Source organism: Phycodurus eques, chromosome 7 (genome assembly GCF_024500275.1).
Source record: "Phycodurus eques isolate BA_2022a chromosome 7, UOR_Pequ_1.1, whole genome shotgun sequence".
Lineage (NCBI taxonomy): Eukaryota > Metazoa > Chordata > Actinopteri > Syngnathiformes > Syngnathidae > Phycodurus > Phycodurus eques.
The window spans coordinates 29,866,272-29,888,926 of NC_084531.1; the positions used below are offsets into that span (position 1 = coordinate 29,866,272).

General features: G+C 43.2%; 2 protein-coding genes across 2 annotated transcripts in view; both read left to right on the plus strand.

The window, feature by feature from the left end:
* traf4a (tnf receptor-associated factor 4a) overlaps positions 1–21,715 on the plus strand; it is a 33,345-nt gene extending 11,630 nt beyond the window's left edge. The window contains exons 2-7 of the mRNA XM_061681264.1: positions 10,283–10,334; positions 12,249–12,353; positions 13,783–13,944; positions 16,699–16,860; positions 18,236–18,391; positions 18,713–21,715. Of these exons, the coding sequence (XP_061537248.1) occupies positions 10,283–10,334; positions 12,249–12,353; positions 13,783–13,944; positions 16,699–16,860; positions 18,236–18,391; positions 18,713–19,345 (1,270 nt within the window). The 3' untranslated portion in view covers positions 19,346–21,715. The remainder of the gene's footprint in view (positions 1–10,282; positions 10,335–12,248; positions 12,354–13,782; positions 13,945–16,698; positions 16,861–18,235; positions 18,392–18,712) is intronic.
* Positions 21,716–22,166: 451 nt separating this feature from the next.
* tada2a (transcriptional adaptor 2A) overlaps positions 22,167–22,655 on the plus strand; it is a 33,358-nt gene continuing 32,869 nt past the window's right edge. The window contains exon 1 of the mRNA XM_061681572.1: positions 22,167–22,354. Coding sequence (XP_061537556.1) covers positions 22,312–22,354 — 43 coding nt within the window. The 5' untranslated portion in view covers positions 22,167–22,311. The remainder of the gene's footprint in view (positions 22,355–22,655) is intronic.

The following is a 22,655-nucleotide window of genomic DNA, read 5'->3' on the forward strand; positions in this document are numbered from 1 at the left end:
TTTTAAAACGCCAGCGAACCTAGTGAGGAAAAGCGGTACAGAAAATGGATGGATGGATGTTTATAATAGTTATGATTATTTGTTTTTTCAGACATATTTCTTGATTTAAATTCAAATAAAACAAATAAATGACAATATTTAATTGCATTTTAAAAAATCGGAGTCATAGGAGAATTTGTTTTTAAACATTTAATTACAATTTGTCCTCATTGATTTATTAAATTAATTTTAAATAAAATCTGACCGATGGGGATAAGGCTTTTTTTTCTTAATTTAAATAAAGAGAAATTATTTCATTAAAAAAATCTGAGTGATAAATAAGTTTTTTAAAATTTGAGTGATCGATACTTTAAAATGTTATGTTATTTTTTGTAATAAATCATTTAAAATATTTTTTTTAAATCTAAGAGATCATTTTTACTTAAAAAACAAACAAACATTATATTCATTAAATACAAATGTAAACATCTGTGTGAGGGTGTGAGGAGATAAGACTAAAAACATAATTTATTAGTTTATTTTTTTAAATGACTGCTAGGATACAAAACATTTTCTTGGTTTGAATTAAAATTTCAAAACGATTTGACGATTCAAATCATTTCCCGTAGTCTCAGCGGCTCTGCCTTCATCCGACGCCATAGGCGGCTTTGTTTACTCCTATACGGCTCCGTCTTCTGCCACCGGGAAGTACAGTACGGCACATGCGCGGGACGTCACGGTGAAAAAGTCTATTCCAAAATAAAGCGAGCAGCCGTGCATGCGGTCCTTTTGAATGGGTCCGTATGCATGCCTCAACTTGTCCTCGTCTATCAGGAAAGCATTCCAGCAACGCACTGGAGCATCTTGCCACACGCGCGCACACACACGGACCTCTTCCAGTTGCCCCCCCACCCATCGGAGGCGCTTGGCTAGTGTGTACACGTGCCTGGTATGTGTGAAATAATGGAGTTGGTGATAAAAGTGTTTCTCGGCAAGTTTGCAATGCGACTGCGTAGCTTGAGTTGGGGTCAGAGAGCGGATCAGGCCGCATGGGTGCGACACAGCCTGTCGTACTAATTGAAGCCCCCCCCCCCACCCCATGTCTTGTGTTTGTGCTGTGCACAGGTCATTGATCACGCTGAGGAAAGCAGACGTGCTCGCGGCGGCGCACAAGTGCTTGAAGTCCCACGGAAATTAGGCAGCCGGGGTGCGCTTGTTTTGTTCCGTTTTCTTTTCGGCTTTTCTGGAAGTGATGCTCGAAAACAGATGCTGACTCGATTCATATTGATGAGCAGTAGTTAACAAAACAATTCTTGGGACTTACTTGTCCAAGTCTCAACCAATTTTGAGGTTTCCCCATTGGAAATAATTGAAACAGTGCATGCTTGTGCTCACGAGCGACAAGGGATGGGAATCGAAATGGGATCCAATTCCAGCGGACGATTCTGGTTATTGAGTCCGAATGAGTGATGACATCGCATGCAAGGAGTGCATTTTGGTTCTGAGCTTTTCCAACATGGCGTTTGTTTGGTTATATTTCATGCACAAAGGTACCTGGGCTTAATTGTGTCACAGAAACATTTTGTATTATCATGTCATATTATGATAATGACATCATTGATATCATGTATCATTAGTTCATTCTCTCACCCAATGAGGACCGATAAGAGAATCGATAAGGAATCGGATCGATAAGCAGTATCGATAATGGAATTGGAATCGCTAAATTCTTATCAATTTCCATCCAACTTTTGAACTTCTTAAAAATATATATTAAGTAGGGCTGTATGATAAGGCCTTGAAATAAAGTCCCTTTTTTTTTTTTATACAAAAATGCCATTTCCGATTTTGTTTTTTTTCCCCATCAATAAATGAAAAATCAAGTTTTTATTTATTTATTTTTTTTCCCTCTTTTGGTATATTGTTAGCTTAATAGCATAATTACCAAAGTCATTTTTACCTTACTGTCACTATATATATATATATATATCTATATATATATATATATACTAATGTGCTGGCTAAAACAATTTTTTTGTTTTGTTTGCGTAGATTCTCAATTATCAAATCATGGTAATCCCCAATTGTTCACTGGAAGCAATTAGATTATTGTTTATTGAATTTGTTGTTTTTTTCTTGTTTTCCTGAAAATGTTCAAATCTGATTTCGGCAACTATGCTATTAGGCTAACGATATGATTTATTTGTCCTGAAAACAAACGGGCTTTTTTTTTTGTATCAACTCCACTAAAAAAAAAAAAAAAAAAAAAAAAGAATATTGTTGTCTTTACAGTGTGAAAATAGGATTTCCCCTTTCCCTTGTGGGGAAACTAAATGTTTTATTGGCACAATTGTGGAAGCTGAACTTGTGCGTGTCCAAGGGGATCTTCTGGGAGGCAGGCGGAAAGCTCCGGAGGCTGGGGGGGGAGTTGGGGTGACTCGGCACCTGTCCCCAGTGAAAGGGTGAAAGGCTCCTCTGTGGGGCCCAACAGGTGTGGTCAGAGCAGTTAAGCCCTTCAGCTCATGAATCGTCATCATTTATCCAAGAGAGCCCCATCAGACTTTGCTTTTGGTCGTTGCTCACTTCCTTTCCGGCCCTTTTCTTTTCTTTTTTTGTCTCGCTGCCAAAGGCTCCTCCATTTTGTTCCGTCTCACGGGGCTTCTTTATTTACCCGGAGGTGGCCGCTCAACGGGTCCTTTGCACTGACGCGTCTTTCCGGCTTGCCGCCCCGTCCTGAACAGGGAAGGCTATTGATTATCGATGGGGTCCCGGGAAGGACGGCAGGTGCGCGGCGGGCCCGCAGGATGAAGGAGCGCTTGTTTTGTGGACGCTTTGATATGTTGGGAGACAAGCAGTCACGTTGACGCGGCGCAATTTATGTTTCGTTTTATTGTGTTCACTGCTGATTGTTGAGCATTCTAAAAATCCTTTTTCCCCACTTATGGCCACAAACAGGAAAAAAATGGAAGAGAGGAGGCCAGCCACTTCATCTTGTGTTTTAATGAAATGTGTTTGTGTCTTGTAACATTCAAATTGAATATTTTATTAAAACATTAAATATTAAATGTAAAAATGACATAACACATTTTCATAACTTTTTTTGTGAAATATTTTTTACATTTAAAAACATCTTGTATTCATCTTGAAACATTTCAATTGAGAAAAATTGATATTGAAGTTATTTTATTAGTTAGAATTTTAAATAAAGCATGCGACAAATTTTCATCAAACCTTTTTTTCTACAAAATTGTTTTTAAAATAAAAAGTGCGATGTCGTATAACATTCAACTTTTCATCCATTGTTTTTATTATTGAAGAAAATAGTATGCAATTTTGAAACATGACCTTTTTCTTGTAAGCTCTTGATGCAGGCCAGGTTTGATTGTTTTTTAAATGTTTATTTATTTATTTATTTATTTTTTAAAAATTGAAACGTGACAATAAAAAAATGTTCAGCAGGCCACAAATGGCCCCTGGGCCGGACTTTGGAGACCACTGTTCTAGATTGTCAAACTGAGGTCGTGTAGCCAAAGCTTGAGTGTTTGCAAAATAATTAGCAATAAATGAAGTGGTATCATCTTAAAAAACAAAACCAAAACAACAACTCAGCTTTGGGCCAACTAAAGGCGCTGCTGATATGATTGTGATGTATCATCTCATAAATCTGACAACCCTGCATGAATAAAGTTTTAGTACAAAGGGGGTATTATTATTATTATTATTATTATTATTAAGAGTCGAGCCTTGTTTCTTCTGTGATTCAATTCATAAAGAATGAATGTGTTAAGTCCCAGCCCTTAATATAATACAGGAACATCAAAGCCACTGTCACTGCACTCGCCACATTTCATCCCCAAACGCACTTTCTGTTTTCGCGGAAAAAGAAAAAAAAAGACAAATCACATCACGTATCCCACGGTTGCTCCCGGCAACAGAGGCAGGTTGAGGAATTCACACCGGAGGAAAACAATGCAGCCGAGGTGCTCGGAAACAAAGGGAGGCGATTTGGACGGAACAAAGAAATGGCATCCGCTAGCCAGGCTGGCCAGTGGACGCGTGCTGCGGGGGGGCGGCGTTCCGCTTGGGGGGCACTGATGGATTTGGACTTGAAGCCCACCGATAAGACACACAAGACTCACTTGCGTGTGTGTGTGTGTGCGTCGGGGTGCAATCGTGCACGTGCGTTTGTGGCTTTGTATGTTTGCGTACTGTCTGCCAGCTGCTCCCTAAAAAAACATCACTCCTCCCCATCCAAGTTGCCATGGAGACCGAAGCACAGGACCTCAAAATTGCCCGGGATGTGCACACCTCACATACCAGCATGCAATCATAAACAGTACGGTATGTACTGTATATGGGTATTTCAAAAAAATAACAAAACAAAATAGCTCATGTTTATGCGAAACCAGCACAAATACGGACACTACAGCTGATGCTCGCGTCGGCCGATCTCACACGAGCAACTACCCCTCGGCGATTGTTTTCACAAAAATTCATCTGATATTTTTGGTGGACTTTTAACAATATATATAGTTTTAGTAGGGCCTTGAAAAAAATCTTTTTCACAAAAGTATGATTTGATTGTTTTATTGAATTGTAATTCATTTGAACTTTCATGGACTTTATATATTTATAGTATGGCAAGCATGAATAAATTAACACCAATATTCAATTTGGCATTAACATGAAATAACGATCAAACCTGCTGATTCATTTGAAGGCCAAAGAGGGTGTCGTTTTCCTTCAACGCCGTCCGTCCGCGAATGTTGGCAGGCGGCTCTCTTTAATAGGCCAGGCCATGGCGTTGGCACCCGGACGCCAGCATTCCGCCGGATTAGCGTGGCAGCGGCACAGCACACATCATCGCCCCCCCCACCGCCCACATCCCCCCCGAGCTGCCCTCCGAGGCCCCGGCTAAAATTAGACGCGCCATCTGTGATGAAACAGCCAAATTTCACACGTGCTCAGCTCTTGTTCTTTGCGAACGAGAGTAGTTGGGGGGAAGCATTACCGTGTGGAGTTTGGCGCCTTCTTCCAGTCATGGTGACACTTTCTCACGGGACAAAAGCGCATTGATCACAGCTCTTATGAAGCGAACTGAAAATTGGAATAAATAGATAAATAGTTCCCTGATGTTTACGCAGTTTGGAATTGGTCTCTTATTGGCCGCCGGATTAAAAAAAAAAAAAGACTAAAATAACCGATGGCAATATGTGTCAAAATGCGGATTATCTCTACGCAAGCAGCTAATTAGCATGGCTAACATCACTTGGTTTCCACAAGCGGAGAAGTAGCGACTCATTTCCTGAGAAGGACTTTGACTCTTAGACTACCTTGCACGCTTGAATTTTAAACGGTGACTAAAAATAATTCGTATCATTAAAAAATAATACGTCTTCAAGGTAACGTACAATAAAAACGTATAATTAATGCGGTAGCTTGCCAGGCCCCGGTAGCCCGTCCGGAGCTAAATTAGCCTTGCGTAGGCCTGACGGCGCCTTTTTTTCTTGATGGCCGACTTGCGTATCAAATGTAACTGCTCAAATGAGTTTAAATCTGCCTTTTGAGTATGATTTTGTCCTTGTAGTTGAAACCTTTTGTGTCATCACAGTCGTAATTGTGCTCTGAAGTACTGTTTCTGGGAATGCATGCAACCGTTACTAAAACCTCTGTAGCCATCTCGAGGAAGGGGGAAAAAAACAAAAGTGAGCTACATGACTCAGCAGAAATTGCAACGTGTCTCATAAAACGTGTGCTGTTGATGGTTGAGCTGGACAAATGTAATTATCGGATGGCTCTTTACCCCTTTTTCATGGAAACATAACCAAAACTTTTCTTTTGCTAACCGTTTTAAACGTTTCATTCATTTGTGGAAGCGAAGCTCATTTCTTTCACGCTTTGCACAGCTTGTAGTAATACTCTTGTTTTTTTTTTTGTTTTTTTTTCGTTAGGTTTGCTATATTGGTCCGCATTGGCTCCCGGGTGGAGTTGGAAGCCAGGGAAACGGGCCAGACATCCACACACACACACACACACACACACACACACACACACACACACAGTTGTAGTACAGCCTTTCTTCCTTTCTTCCACTTGCATCATTTTTTTTCCTTCTGCTGGCAAAGCAACAAAATGAAAATAGACTTGATACAATAGCAGAAAACCCAGATTTCCCGTGTAAAAAATGTGCACACTGGAAACTCATCTTCAAAGATGTAGTAGTAGGAGGAGATGGTTGACAAAGAAAGCTATCTAGACAGACTGCTACCTGGCTGAGATCGTAATGTCTTTCACTTTCGCACATGGGGCAGCAGAATGCGGCTTGTTCGCCAAGGATATTAAAACAATTGGATGTCGGTGATGTCAAAAAGACCTTGTCTGCTGCATTCTGTGCGTCTCGTCGGTACAATTTGCCATCTTTCTTGTAAGGAATCAACTTTAAAGTCAACGCTCGTTGTTTTCCGAGAAACAATTCTATATTTGTGATCACAACGTGACCGCGTTCTTTCAAAGTGTGACAGAAGTTCCAATGCTTATCGGAAATTCTTTGTATGCTGGATGTCTTCTTTGTACAATCTTTACCATTTCTTGAGGCGAGTTAATCAAAAAGGCAAGTCTTGCTGTTTCCAAGTCAACAATTGTATGTTTTGGGATCACGAGAGCGCTCAGTGTGACAGAGCGTCCACCTGTAGGCTGATTTAAACGAACGAGAGGCCGCACAGGCCGCGGGGTGAGGGAAGCGTGTCGGGTTGCGCGGGTGAAAACGCCACCCGAGCGCAGAAAGCGACATTGGACTCTTGTTTTGGTGGCTACTGCCCTGCCTCGCTGGACACATCATTAGGTACACGCGACGCAACGATAACATCGCTCAGGAACGATCAGGACACTCTTGCAAAAGAGATTTTGAGTTTCAGTGAGGTTTTTCTTGGCTGAATAAAGATGAATAAATAAGGTCGTATGGTATTATAGCTTCACCTTTTCCACATTTTAGCCGCAAAAGTCTACACGTGACACACCATAATAGGTATTTTTGATAAAAATAAAAGACTACATGTGGAAAAAAAGTGAAGTACTGCGAATACAGTTCACCTGGAAAGAACTCGCAGTGCTTTCCTTTTCTACATTAAAATTTTTTTGTTGACATTATTACCTCCTAATTCCAAAATGGATTCAATTCATTTTTGCCCCACAAACCTTTGCGCGCAAAACACCCCATAATGACAATGAGGGAAAATGTGTTGGACACGTTTTTGCTTATTTATTAACATTACAAAACTAAATGCAAAATGTGGGAAAACACTTTGCGGCTGCACTTGTGTTCCGTCCCAATGCGGAACGTGGACACACAAACGTGAACGGCAGCTGGATTGGGCGAGGGAGGGATTACAGCGACTTAATCTGAGTCGGGGGGGGGGGGGGGGGGGGGGGGAATCCCGAGAGGAATTGAATTCCCGCAGTCGTGGGTCTGCAGTTCTGGGTTTGATTTGTGTTTGTAAACGTTAATCTAGGTTGTAACTGGAGGAGGCTTTGAAATTGGAGCGTGTGGATGTAGCGATAAGCAACGCATATTATGTTGGACACGCAGCTGGTTGCCTTGTGTGTACAAGAATGGAAAGGCAGATATTTTCTCTCGGCATGCGCCAAACGAAAAATGGTCTTCAATTTCTTTGTTTACACGTGTGAAGCAGCACACGAGGGTCACCAGATTAATTGTCGTTGGACCGTTGGTGTTTTTCGGGTGGTGCGTTCCATTTTGCAGAATTCAGATTGAGACGACCTCTTGTATGTTTCTCAAGTTCAGAGTGGAATTCTCGGAGGATGAAATGTGGACATTTTTAGGTATGACATCGCTGTTAGTTTTCATAATGTGTAAGGTGAACATAGAGGCCAGGCGTGTTGTCTCACTTCCTGTTTGCGGATCGCACGCCGTCGTTTCTGCCTTGCGTCGTAGTCTCTTACCGTTTCAATCAATTATTTTCAAATAATCACATTGGATTTTTCATTTTGCAATAGTGCAAGGGGTCACAATTCACGAGTCATTCTCCAAAAACGTACAGAGTAAATGTAAAAGAGTAAGCGTAGTGCAGTACTAGCCACCTCTAGATGGAGGCCATCCAATTGTTTGAATCATTGATTTCAGGCTTTATTAAAAAGCCTCATCTGTCCTTTCAATTTATCTTTCCCAATCTATTCCCTTCCCGCGTTCCCATCACGTCGGAAGCAAGTGCGTCAGTCGGACCTTCCGTCACTAATGTGCTGTCACGGAGAGGCGACCAGTGAGGGGCCCGACGAGAGCGCAGCGCTATGATCCGGCCTGCGGCGCCAATGTGCGTTTGCGGCGCACGAATCGCGCTGACAGCCTGTGACGAGGCTCTTTTCGCCCGTCTGCGTCATACAAACGCGGGGGTCCGAGCAGGACGGGGGGCCCTCCGGCTCTGTCCTGCCTACACTTGCATCACGATTCCCCGTCGCTTCGAATCTGTATGAAATTCTCTTTTGTCCCTTTGCTATTACGACTGTTCAGTTCAGAGACAGGAAGTTGGCCTCTGTGGTTGGAAGAGGCCATTTTAGCCTCGTTTTCACCATTTCCAGGAGTCCTTCAAAGACAAATCCTTCCGAGCCGTGAAACGCAAAACTCATCAAACTTTGTAGCAAGAAGACAAAACGTTTCTTTGAAGGAGCGTGCCTTGGAAATGGCCAAAATGAGGCTAAAATGGCCTCCGCCATCCGACTTCTTGAGACTTTTTTTTTTTTTTTTTTTGTTCTGGGTCTACTCACGATAGACATGTCCACCAAATTTCATGCTCTCAAATGAAACAGGCTTTGGGGGATGCATTTAAAAAAAAAAAAAAAAAAAAAAAAAAAAAGAATTCCCATCAGTGATGATTCAGCACAATCACGAGTCAGCACTAACTACAGGCTTCATGGGAAGCGCTTAAAGGTACAGTCGCGCAGCAGTGACAGTGGCTGCAAGTGTAAATAACTTCACAGTGCTGAGTGGACTCTCCTATCCCGCTAATCGATTGACCTTGTTTTACAGCCCTTCGCGGCTTGTCAATTGGTCGCCGGGCTCCCGGCTGACACAGTGACCTTAATGGAAGAGAATTACGGCCGCGTCGCCGCGCATTAACCTCCCTTCCCCCTCACGCTCGCACACACCCTGCTTTCACAGCAGCTGGGCCGAAGTACGCACGGTCGCATGCGGCCGCTCAGGTGACGCCGCAGCCAACCGCATCAGAGGAGGCCAACGCCGACTGCTTCGTTAGCTCGGACGTCCTTTAGCCGCACGCAGGCTTTCGGCTGCTTTTCACAGCAAAGCCACACAACAGCAGCTCTCGTTTTGGATCTCGTTCTAGGGCGTACCCAATATCCTCGGCCCGGGAGGACGTGTTCCGCTTCCATTGAGATCAGCATCCGAATCGATTGTTCAAATTCTTTTGAGTGGTGGTGTTCAACATTTCAACATGAAATTTGGTAGTCATGTGTACCGCCACAAAAAAGTCTCAAGAAGACAGGCTCAAAAAGACACAGGAGGTCTGTCTTCCCTCTTGGCTGGAAGCAGACATTTGAGGGACATTTCCAGTGGTCCTTCAAGGAGCAACTTGTCTCCAAGTCGTGAATTTTGTTGAAAATTCAACCCACGAAGCCGGAAGAAGTTGCCTTCAGCTCGTCAATTTCTTTTCTTTTTGAAAAGTCCAGCCCCCTGAAGCCTGTTTCACTTAACAGCGTAAAATTTGGTGGACGCGTCCATGCTAAGTAGACCTCCCAAAAAGTCTCAAGAAACCATGTCGGAGAAGACAAATCATTTTGGCCATTTCTTGGCGTCCTCCCAAGATCAACTCATCCTCGATTTTCCGGTTTGATTGCCACCAAATTAGGAGCACGTCTACCAGAAAGACGGATGACGCCAAATTGCCAAACATTGTAGTTTTTTTGCCTCATTACGTGTTGGCGCGGAGCATGACGCCGAAGTTTGGTGACTGGCCCTAAAACGCAAAAAAAAACGGGCTGATTGAATGCAGCACATTGTTCTGCTAAGCCTCACTTTGTGTGTCCGTGCGCATTCACAGAGCAACTCTGGCGCCGCACGCGTGTGTCAGCCGAAAGCCAGAAGGAGATGAAAGAGCAACCACGCACGAGGCTCAAAGTTCACATTTTATTGAACGCAGCGTTTGCGCGTGATTACGTCCTTAAAATGAAATCCAAAAACCGAAACGAAGTCATGCACCTTTTTTGTTCATGTTGATTGATCCAAAATTCAAAACTATTTGAATATAACCTTATTTGCTTCTTGTTGTTGCAGTGAGGGAGTCTTCAAGTGTCCAGAAGACCAGCTGCCTTTGGACTATGCCAAGGTGGGACAAACTTCATATGCTTTATTCTATTCTCCGTTCTTTGATCTGGCTCACGGAACATTTACATTACCAAGAGTCCTGTCATATTTGCTGCTATAACTCCACATTTTCTTTCACAAATGTTTGCATACCCTTGTTCTATATGCACCTCCAATGGCGATACAGTGGTGCCTCGGAAATCAAGGTAGCACTTTTTCGAATGTTCTATTCCATTGGTCGTAGTGTGGAAAGGTAGCGTGATTGAAACAAACAAAAAAGGCTGTCATTGCACGCAAAAAGACAAGGCAGGCACAACAAGCTCCCTCAGATTTTGCCTCGGGGGAGGCAGACGTCGTTACTTGTAGTCAGCGTCTTTCCCACTTGACGCCAGCGTGCAAATAAGGGCTCGCTGCGTGTGAACCGTGCGTGCGAGACTTTTGCCGCGCCGACAAGTATCCGCCGCCGCGCCTCGTCGAGCTTTACGACCCGGGCTGACGACGACCCGGGCGCCCGCTTTATTAAGTACCCTTGTTGCGCGCCGTTTACTGCGGCGCCAAGTGACCCCTGGTGGTCTACTTTTCGGCTCAGTGGAGAGGTGCGGTCAAGTGTTAACTCTGCAAAGAAAGAAAGTGATGATGGAAGCCAAATGTTACCTGGTTTTGCTGCAGTTTGCTCCATCAGGACTTGTTAGGTGACACTTAATTGTGATTTCTATTTTTCTCTCATTCACGAAGTAGAATTAACACTTCACACCTCTACCTGGATTGGACGTTTTTAGTTCTTGATTAGGTTTGAATTATTCTGTTTTTTTAAAATCCAACATAGGAACAAGATTCCGTTCTCAATAATGAAGTATGGCACACAGATTGAATGTTTTATTCTTGAAAATGTTTTGAATTTTTTAAAATGTTATGTAAATCAAAGTTGACGCGAAAGCATAGACTTGACATACAGTACTTTTGTTTTCTTTACATTTTTATTACATTTTATTTGTTCATATATTTTTATTTAGATTTTTTTTTAATTACTCAGATTTTGGTTTTACATTTATGTTTACATGAATGTTTTAGTTTTGTTTTTTTTTAGATTTGTTTATTTTTTAGGTTTCGATTTTTTTATGAAGTTGTTTGAATTATTTCAGATCTTACATAAGTACTCTAAAGACATACTGTCAACGCGTGTTAAATTGTTTGTATATTTATCTAAATATTAAACACTTTAAAACTGACTGACTTTACAGCATCCAATTATGCATTTTGTTCAAATGTTATGCGGTTTTTCTAGACATTTATTTCACTTTTTCATTATTAAAAAAAAAAAAAAAAAAAGCGGTGGAGAAAAAGTTTAGGAATTAGAGCGTTAAATGGAGAGGGTCATCGGTAAAGAGTGGCTGCGCTCGTGGGACCATGAAAAACGTTCGCTTCTCTTTGTTTCACGTGATGTGACATTTGGCCGAAAGTGGCTTTTCTGCTTTCCCACTGAGGCGAGCCGAGCTGTAAATCTCGGAGCCGAAACGCTGGGACGTGACTGTGTGCTTCTCAGACTGGACAGAGTTTGCGCATTGGTCCTCGTTTGTCCAATCCAAAGTGCTCACGATATTTAAAATATCAGAAGAAATTGAGGGAAGAACAAGAGAGGAGCTTTGTGTGAGTGTCTTGTCCAACAGTCTGTGAAGTCCACACTTTCACAAATTTGTTTGGCCCCACAACCTCCCACATTCAAGTTGTAATTGCTTTAGTAGCACGTGGCTCATTGTCCAAGGCTATTCTCTTTCAAACTGTTCGAAGGTTAAACAATCACATATTTGTGATCACCAGGTAGTTCAGTTTTTAGTATCAGCGTGAGTGGGAAGACTTTGTGTACTGCAATCTGTCTTCTCTGTACAATCTCTCCACCTCTTGCAAGGAATGAACTCGAAGGGCTGTTGTTTTGCAGATCTACCCGGACCCGGAGCTGGAGCAGCAGATTTTAGCGCTGCCCATCCGCTGCATCCACAGTGAGGAGGGTTGCCGCTGGACTGGCCAGATGAAGCAGCTGCAGGTGAGATTTTCCACTGACCGGATTTTCTCTAGTCCCGCTCTTTATTTCTCTTGTGCATGGTGGCGGTTATCACGGATAACTGATTGGGGCGCAGCAGTTTCAAAGTTAGAAACTTTCCATGGGAATGAATCTGAAAATTGTAGGTACAAATGAAATAACTCAGGAATTTACACAATTCAAGATTGGTGCTTAATAGGCAATTAACTATAGTTGGGAAAATATATTTTGGCATAATCCTGACTAAAACAAGCAGATTTCATGCAAGCGTGGCGGTGCCTTGACAAGCGAGTGCCCCAATTTAGAGTTTTTCGAGTTTCAAGTCATCGCTTGGATGATTTTTTAATGTATTTATTTTTTTGCTACGCGTTGTGGGACAATACTTGCGTTACTGAAGCCCACTCGTAACTCTTCGGGTAAAGTGAAAACAATAGATCAATTAATTCACTGCGAGACTCCAAATGCCGTCGATGGCAGTGAATGAGTTAAGTTACTGTGATGCCCTCGCATGTAAGTCGGGAGCGCTATTTGCATGCATGTCTGCTTACGACAAAACAAGATTTTCATATTCATGCACAATTTCCAGTTGTTTCCCGTGGAACATTTCCAATTTGGAATATTTCCCAAATGTCACAGCTAAAATTCTCATGGAAATGTATACTTTATTTTAATTTAAACTTGACTAAAATTTACCAGCAAGTTTCCAGCCGTATTAAGAGGCAACTTTTTCATTTTGTAAATTCTTGGTTTATTCCCATGTATTTCAATAATTTGCATTGAAAGTTTCCAATTTGGAATATTGACAAAATTCCTCAGCCTAACGTCCAATGGACAGTTACTGGAAACATTTACGGAAACCGTCTGGAAACTTGATGGAAATTTACCGGACATTTTCACTCCTGTGACGAGTCAACCTTCAATTTCGTAAATTCCTGGTTGCTTCCCATTAATTCCCAGGATTTCCATGGCAACTATCATATGAATAGAATTCCAAACGGGTGGAAGCTTTCCAGAAACTATCCGGTAAATTTGCATTTGAGAAATATTCCAAATTGGAAACTTTCTGGTATTTGATTTGGTCATACGCAGCCCTTTCCCACATGTGAGGGCATTCCAGTACCTTCATTGCTTCATTATTTCTTTCAGTCAACAGTACACACTGTACTTGTATGAAATCTGGTTGTTTTAGTCGGGGATAATATGATGTGTCACTATATTTAAGTTCCCTATGAATTGAGTTTTGTACATTTGTGATTATTTCCCATTTTTGTCCCCCATACATTCAGATTCATTTCCATTGGAGGTTTCACATGTTGCGACCCAAGTGTGCCGTGGATCTTTTTGTGACTATGGATCACTTCCATTAGTCGCCTTTATTTCTATTGTGCAAAGTTACGGGGACTAACCGGCGACCCTCTGTTACCTCCGGCAGGGGCACTTCTCCACCTGCGCCTTCAACGTGATCCCGTGCCCCAACCGCTGCTCGGTGAAACTGACGCGCCGCGACCTCCCCGACCACCTGCAGCACGACTGCCCCAAGCGCAAAGTCAAGTGCGAGTTCTGCGGCAGCGAGTTCACCGGCGAGGCCTACGAGGTATAAAAAAATAAAAATAAAAAAAAAAACAAAAAAAAAAACACGCCGCGTGTTTTTCTTCCCTCCTCTCGGGTCCGGTTACACCTCGTGTAGAGTAAACGAGCCGAATGCGTATTGAAAAGTGCTCCTTGTGTTCGCGCGCCGAGAGACTCATCTGTTTTGAAATAACCTGACTGAAGCCTTTCATTGCTCACCTTGCCCACCTCTCTCATATTTACTGTGGCCCTGTCTAAGTGACTGCTGTTAATACACGAAAAGAATAATTCACCTTAACCCGGGGGTGTCCAAACTGCGGCAAAGAGGCCATTTGCGGCCCGCCGTTGTACAACCCCAATTCCAATGAAGTTGGGACGTTGTGTTAAACATAAAGAAAAACAGAATACAATGATTTGCAAATCATGTTCAACCTATATTTAATTGGATACTGTACAAAGACAAGATATTTAGTGTTCAAACTGATCAACTTTATTGTTTTTAGCAAATAAGCATTAACTTAGAATTTTATGGCTGCAACACGTTCCAAAAAAGCTGGGACAGGCTCATGTTTACCACTGTGTTACATCACCTTTTCTTAACATGCAATAAACGTTTGGGAACTGAGGACACTAATTGTTGAAGCTTTGTAGGTGGAATTCTTTCCCATTCTTGCTCGATGTACAGCTTCAGCTGTTCAACAGTCCGGGGTCTCCGTTGTCGTATTTTACACTTCATAATGCGCCGCACGTTTTCAATGGGAGACAGGTCTGGACTGCAGGCAGGCCAGTCGAGTACCCGCACTCTTTTACGACGAAGCCACGCTGTTGTAACGTGCAGAATGTGGTTTGGCATTGTCTTGCTGAAATAAGCAGGGGCGTCCGTGAAAAAGACGTTGCTTGGATGGCAGCGTATGTTTCTCCAAAACCTCTATGTACCTTTCAGCATGAATGGTGCCTTCACAGATGTGTAGATTACCCATGCCATTGGAATTAACACAGCCCCATACCATCACAGATGCTGGCTTTTGAACTTTGCGTCCATAACGGTCCGAATGGTTCTTTTGCTCTTTGGCCCGGACGACACGACGTCCACAATTTCCCCCAAAAATTTGAAATGTGGACTCGTCGGACCACAGAACACTTCTCCACTTTGCATCGGTCCATCTTAGATGAGCTCGGGCCCAGAGAAGCCGGCGGCGTTTCTGGGTGTTGTTGATAAATGGCTTTTGCTTTGCATAGTAGAGTTTCAAGTTGCACTTTCGGATGTAGCGCCGAACTGTGTTCACTGACATTGGTTTTCTGAAGTGTTCCTGAGCCCATGCGGCGATATCCTTTACACGCTGATGTCGTTTTTTGATGCAGTGCCGCCCGAGGGATCGAAGGTCACGAGCATTCAGTGTTGGTTTTCGGCTTCGCCGCTTACATTCAGTGATTTCTCCAGATTCTCTGAACCTTTTGATGATATGATGGACCGTAGATGATGAAATCCCTCAATTCCTTGCAATTGTACGTTCTGGAACATTGTCCTTAAACTGTTCGACTGTTTTCTCACGCACTTGTTCACAAAGAGGTGAACCTCGCCCCATCTTTGCTTGTGAATGACTGAGCAATTCAGGGAAGCTCCTTTTCCACCCAATCACGGCACCCACCTGTTCCCAATGAGCCTGTTCACCTGTGGGATGTTCCAAACACGTCTTTGATGAGCATTCCTCCACTTTCTCAGTCTTTTGTGCCACCTGTCCCAGCTTTTTTGCAACGTGTTGCAGCCATAACATTCTAAGTTCATGATTATTTGCTAAAAACGATCAAGTTGATCAGTTTGCACATTAAATATCTTGTCTTTGTAGTGTATTCAATGAAATATAGGTTGAACATGATTTGCAAATCATTGTATTCTGTTTTTATTTATGTTTAACACAATGTCCCAACTTGATGGGAATTGGGGTTGTAGTAGTAGTAATAATAATCCACTGTATTGTAGTGGGATACAGTGCCACTGACCACCCGAATATCCACAAAAATCGCTCTTTGTAGGGTGCGACAGCACACCCTTTTTGGAGTTCTGCTATAACAAAATGCGTTATAATTGTTAAATCATTCCTTTAAAGACACAGTCCACAAGCTGCCATCTATGGTAACGGCATCTATGGCACTTAATGTGCTCTCTTGATTGGTCAAGCGGGTAATCAAAGGGCAAAAGGGAGCACTGTGACCTAGCTTGAATTTGGTCATTAATCAGCACCTCTGTGGAGATCGTAAACAACAGCCATAAAATAGTCACCATCTTAAAAAATAATCATCTGTCATCAAGTCTGAGCGATAAAACATGAGGTGAAAGCACACAAAAGGACAATTGACCAATTAGAAGAAAGCAGGTTATGGGCCACATTATTAGGGACACAGTGTAGACCATTTTGTAAGGGGGGGAAATCCAAAAAGCAAAACTTTGAATCATTTTTATTAAAGGGAGAAAATAAATCGTTCATCATCGGAAATTGCATTTGTATTGAAGAAAAAACAACAACAACAATTCTCCCATCAATAGTCCAAACGTGCAATGGTCCACCAGAAGGTCTGGTGTAAAGTTGCCTTGGATCGAGCGCTCGTATTAGATGTCATTAGATTTTCTTTCGGTGTACCTAATGAAAAGTCTGCTGCATGTCTCGGTTCCTATATAGCATGTGTGCTGTGTTTTTGCCATTTCTTTTTATGCCGTATCTCCTAAGCTCATACTGACTGTCTGATTCTCTCTGTGTGTGTGTGTGTGTGTGTTGTCTAGAACCACCAGGGCGTGTGTCCCCAGGAGAGCGTCTACTGCGAGAACAAATGCGGGGCGCGGATGATGCGTCGCCTCCTGTCACAGCACAGCATGGCTGAGTGTCCCAAGCGCACGCAGCCGTGCAAGTACTGCGGCAAGGAGTTTGTCTTCGACACTATCCAGGCGGGTTTGCGTGCCCACGACACGGATCTTATCGAGCCGTTCGTGCTCAGACTCGCCGTCTAAATCCCTACTCGCTATTCGCATTGACAGTAACGAAATGACTAGCTAATCGTTACTCCTTGTACTATTACCAAATAAAGACGTCGTTGTCCGACAACACGGGGTTTGTCACAACACCAGAAAGATAGGAGCTGAAGCATTTTGGCTTGCACCTTTTCGCAATCACACTTATTTGTTGTTTAAAATGGCATCGTGGCCGTGGTCTGTGTTGCGCTGTCTCTCTGCTGTAAAATGCGTACATCAACGCTGACTGGCTGGCTGGGAGCATCTGCTTCTACTAGTCTGCTAGTTAGCTTAGCTGCCAGTTAGCAGTAGCTGGCTAGCTGTCGTCAATAAATGGAGCGATCGCTCATTGCCCGCAGCCTCTTAAATATCCACATGCTTTTTTGCGCCACCGATAGATAGCAGGCGGGTCTGTAACGTATCCTCCGCAATCAACGTGGGTCTCACTGTATTTCTGCAGGACAAATGAAAAGTCTCCTGGAGGACGAGTGTGTTGTTGTTGTCGTGGGCGCCGTGATCCATCTTCGACGCCAGACCGTGACAGCTGTTGTTTGGATCCCTGTCTCGTATACACATGTGCCCTCAGGCTAGATAGTACACATCTCATCCCCATCTCCCGCATTAGTAATAAGGTTATGGTTCGGAGAAAATAATGGGACACTTAGAGGAAGTGTGCAAGCCGTAATTTCAGTTACGAGGCTGCTTCAAATACGCCACTGCTTGAGTGAAGTTAAAAAATGTTTGTTGATAGTAGTTTGTAGCTGCAGTCCAGTGCCTAAGTGCTGTTAGTAATCGTATTATCTGCTATAAAAAAACACAGCATTACATTTTGTTAATTTTGTGCTTCTGTATTTGCAGTCGTAGTGTAGCTAGCAATCTGGTGCAAGTACTTTTGTGGGGGCTCCTGAAGCGGTGGATGAGTCGAGTCTTTGAACAGACGTATAGTGAGGGTCTTCCGGGAGTTTGGTTTTTCGGTGTCAGTCGACCTTGGATGGAGGTTTTTTTCGCTGCTGTTGAACTGCTAGCCTGAAGCGGAGCTGATAGCTAGCTAGGAGAGAGGCTAGCCGCTAGCAGCTGGGGAGTTAGCGTAGATCCCTAAAAACTACAGTAGTGCTTCAAATAGGAGTGAATTCTTGACTGATAGGCTTTAACGGTAGTCAACTAAAACACACTAACCCGTAACTTACCAGGAATATAGGAAAAGTGTAGACTGCTTCAGTAAGCACAAATAGCGTAACATGAGCACAGTTGTGAATTTGGGCTTGTCCCAATGTGAAGTAATTAAAACCAGTTTATTTCTTGACATCCACAGAACCACCAGTACCACTGCCCTCGCTTTCCCGTCCAGTGTCCGAACCAGTGTGGCACACCCAACATCGCCCGCGAAGACTTGGCCAACCACGTGAAGGACAACTGTGGTAGCGCGCTGGTTCTCTGCCCCTTCAAGGACGCCGGCTGTAAACACAGAGTAAGTCAAATGTCTTCTTTCAGTTAACCAAATGTGATTGCTGGGCAAGACTATCTTTCACGCCTACCTGTTGAAAAACGTACTTGACGAATATATAGGTAGATGGCAGAAAACGGTTAGATTCCAGTTGACGAATAAAAACAAATGAGTTAATCATCCATTAGTTACTGTCAGACAAGCTGTGAATACATTTTGAGGAGTTATGTCATTCATAATTTGATATAGACCATTATGATGGGGATGCTCTCGGCCCATACATACATACATGCATGCAAAATGAACCGTATGTAAGGGTTAACCAACGTCCGTCTTGTTCTCCAGTGCCCCAAACTGGCCATCGGCCGGCACCTGGAGGACACCACCAAGTCGCACCTGACCATGATGTGCAACCTGGTGGGACGCCAGCGTCAGGAGATCCTGGAGCTGCGGCGGGAGATGGAGGAGCTGTCGGTGAGCCACGACGGCGTCCTCATCTGGAAGCTGAGCGACTACTCGCGCAAGCTGCAGGAGGCCAAGCTGCGCAGCAACCACGAGTTCTTCAGCCCGCCCTTCTACACGCATCGCTATGGCTACAAGCTACAGGTGTCGGCCTTCCTCAACGGCAACGGCAGCGGCGAGGGCTCGCACCTGTCCGTCTACATCCGCGTGCTACCCGGCGAGTACGACAATCTCCTGGAGTGGCCCTTCGCCTACAAGGTCACCTTCTCCATCCTGGACCAGAGCGACCCGTCGCTGTCCAAGCCGCAGCACATCACCGAGACGTTCAACCCGGACCCCAACTGGAAGAACTTCCAGAAGCCGTGCAGCGCCCGCAACTCGCTGGACGAGAGCACCCTGGGCTTCGGCTACCCCAAGTTCATCTCGCACGAGGAGATCAAGAAGAGAAACTACGTCCGCGACAACTGCGTCTTTGTAAAGGCTTCCATCGAGATCCCCCAGAAGATCATGGCTTGAGGGGAAGGACTGACTTCTTGACTGGTAAACCTGGAACACTTGGATAACCCTTTAGATACTTCCTACCTGACTGACTGAAGACCTCCGTGTGTCAGAACCCACAAGAAAAAACGCCTTGGAAATCAAACAGTGCCTAGAAGTTTATCTTTTGCTTTGTAATCTCCACACGCAGATTATGGACATGATGGTATGAACCCAATGGAAGGGGGTGAAGGGTTTCACTCTCCACTTAGAGATTGAACCTTGGATGCAGTGGAACTCAAAGGAGAGAAGGCAGAAGCCCGCCTGCCTTGCGTTTACATGCTCTTGTAGCCCACTGCGCTCATGTTGTAGGTGCAGCTCCGTTCACCCTTTATGCAAACGTCAAGCAAAGTTTTCCAGACATAACGGCTCCCTACTAAGAAACCTTGTTCTTCTACATAGTTGGACCACACATCGCATCTTCCATAGTTGTCCGCTCCCCTGCCCCCATGAGGTTTTACGCAAAAACAATAAGCACCTTGTGTTGGTCTTCAGATGAGAGCCCCCTTTGGTCTGTTTCCATCTGGTTTGTCCCCCCCTTTGGATTATTGAAGTAGAAATCGAGAGACTACGACTCTGAAAAGAATTCTGGCTTCTGTGATTAGAAAAACATCTAATCCAATCAGGTTTGTCCCTTAGCGGAATAATGTTGACCATTGTCAATTTAGCATGTTAGTTCGTGTGAAGGATGTCTCCTTTCAGTAGGGATGGGCATAGGAATCAGATAATCGGTAGGATTTCTCACGACAAGATCATATATCTTTTAAAAATTCAGCCCCTGAAGCCAGTTTCACTTGGCCACATGACATTTGGTAGGCATGTCTATTATGAGTAGACCCATAAAAAAGTCTCTGGAAACCATTAAGTCGCAGGAAGGCTGCCATTTTGGTTTGAAGCAGCAATTCCTTTGGTGTTTCAAAGACAAATTTTCCGGTTGCTACCAGATTTAAATCACATATACCAGACAAAAGGGTGAGACTAAATTGTGAAGATTTACGGTTTTCGTCAGTGCATTTGGCAGAGCGTGGTGGCGAGGTTATGTAACGCGACATTAAATCACGGAACTAGTAATAACAAACTTTCCGAAAAACTCAGCCCCAAAAGCCTGTTTCACTCAGCAAAATGAAATTTGGTAAACATGTTTATTATGAGTAGACGCACAAAAGAAGTCTCCAGGATGCCTGTCATTCTGGTTTGAAGCAGCCATATTTGCGTCATTTTTTTCGAGGTTTCCTTCAAAGACAAACTGCAAATAGAGATTTTGTCCAATTGCTGCCTAGTACAAATGACTTATACTATACAAATGAGCAACATTAAATAAATAAATTAGTATTTTCGTCATTGCATGTGGGCAGAGCATAACGACGAAACCACCGATCAGAGAAGGGAGCGACCTCACATGGCTCGTTGGTTCTCTGGGATTGGTTTTGTTTTGTGAAAAGAAAAGGTAGCAGGGGGGAACCGGACCAGAAAACATGAACTTCTGCATCTTTAAGAGGCCAGTCGGACCAGATAGCGGGATCAAAACATGCATTTAAAAGTGTAGGAAAAGCCATGTGGCCTTTTTATATATACACTGAGCTCGCATGAGAGGGCAAACGTAACACACGTGCATGCTTCATGTGCTAACACCCGGACCACATTTTGTACTGTAACCTGTTCTCTTGAAAATCGCTTCATAACTATTTTGCCCCACCCCTTTTATTTTTGGAGAGTTTTCAAACTTTTTTTTTTATCACTATTACTATTTTTTTTTTTTTGTAAACGGAAAATGTGAACGTCACATGTGGCTATGCTAACCTGTTCAATGAGACGATGTGTTGACATTTAGTTGTGTACATCGAGATGCTCTCCATCACAGCGCCACCGACTGGACGGAGGACTGTAAAATGTACATTGTATACGTCATATACAAATACAGAAGCACATTCTGTCCTTTTCCTAACACACAAAAACACACACACACACACAAGCACATACGCACACAAATATACACACTGAGATTCTCTCATAATACCAGCTGATATTTTACAGTGATTTCAAAGACGTTTTTGTACGATTCTGTATTTTTGAGAAAAAAAAAAAAAAAAATCCTTTTTGGCTGTTTTATACTTTTCGGTTGGAGAGTCGGGGTCAACTCGGAGATTCTGTATGTCTGCCTGTCTGTGTGTCTGTCCGTGCGTCTCACGTGTTTGAGCCTCACGTGTTCTGTCTGCATTATTTTCCCCCTAAAAAAAGTATTTATTTTAAGGCGCCGCCAGTTGACGCAGAAAATGTTTTAACGTGTCGTTTGATGAGTGCTTGTCAATTTCATAATTGAAATAAAAATACCATATACTGTGTTTTAAAGGTGGCTTTTAATTGCATTTATTTCATTTCGTACAACTGGCGAGAAGACTTTTTGACAATTTTGGATTGTCTCGCCCAAAAACATTGACAGCGATGATTGACTGAACGCATAGCATAGATACTGTTCCAAGATGACGGCCAGCAGACGTATGCAAGAGCTGTACTTGTTGCCTCAGTAAGGAAAGTCACTATTGGCTGTCTCCCCCCCCCCCCCCCCCCCCCAAAAAAAAAAACATCAAATGAATGATGACATCACCTTAATTTACATTCAGATTCATACATTTTCATACATCCCCGTGAGGTTGACAATATAAACTTCAGATATTTGATTTGTTACGTCTTTTAGGGGATCTTGATCGACAAGCAGATCGGGTAAACACACCGGCCTCCCCGATTTTCCTCACAGGTGTGTGCGCATGCGTCGTTTTGACCGAGAGGATGTTGACGGAAGTGAGTGTTTTGCCGCCATTAGAAGAAGCTAACTAGCTAAATACACAACGGCCAGCAAAACTCACACGACTGAAACTACAGAAAAATACCAATAGTCCCAAACCTCCAAAAAGTGAGTATATAGAAGAAAGGGTCGGTGAGCTAAAATGAAAAACGGCGCTGATGGAAACACAAAAGCACCAATTGGCGGTAAGTTGTTGAACCAAATGTTGTCTTTAATCAAACTAAGATTTCATGTCACACGATAAGTGAGAAATAGACGATTGAAGGAATGCTGCTCTTGTTTTGTTAGTGCCGAATTTGGGTGTTTTGATTACCCCCCCCCCACCACCCTTTAAATTATTTGTTGATCATTGACTAGTACACGTTTATAGGTCACATTAATAACGGAGGAAGTTTTGAAAGGATTTCTCTTGGTCTCGTTTTAAAATCCCCAAAACATAGCATTTAAAGAAGGCTGTGTAGACGTTTTGTACCCGCTGTATGTGTC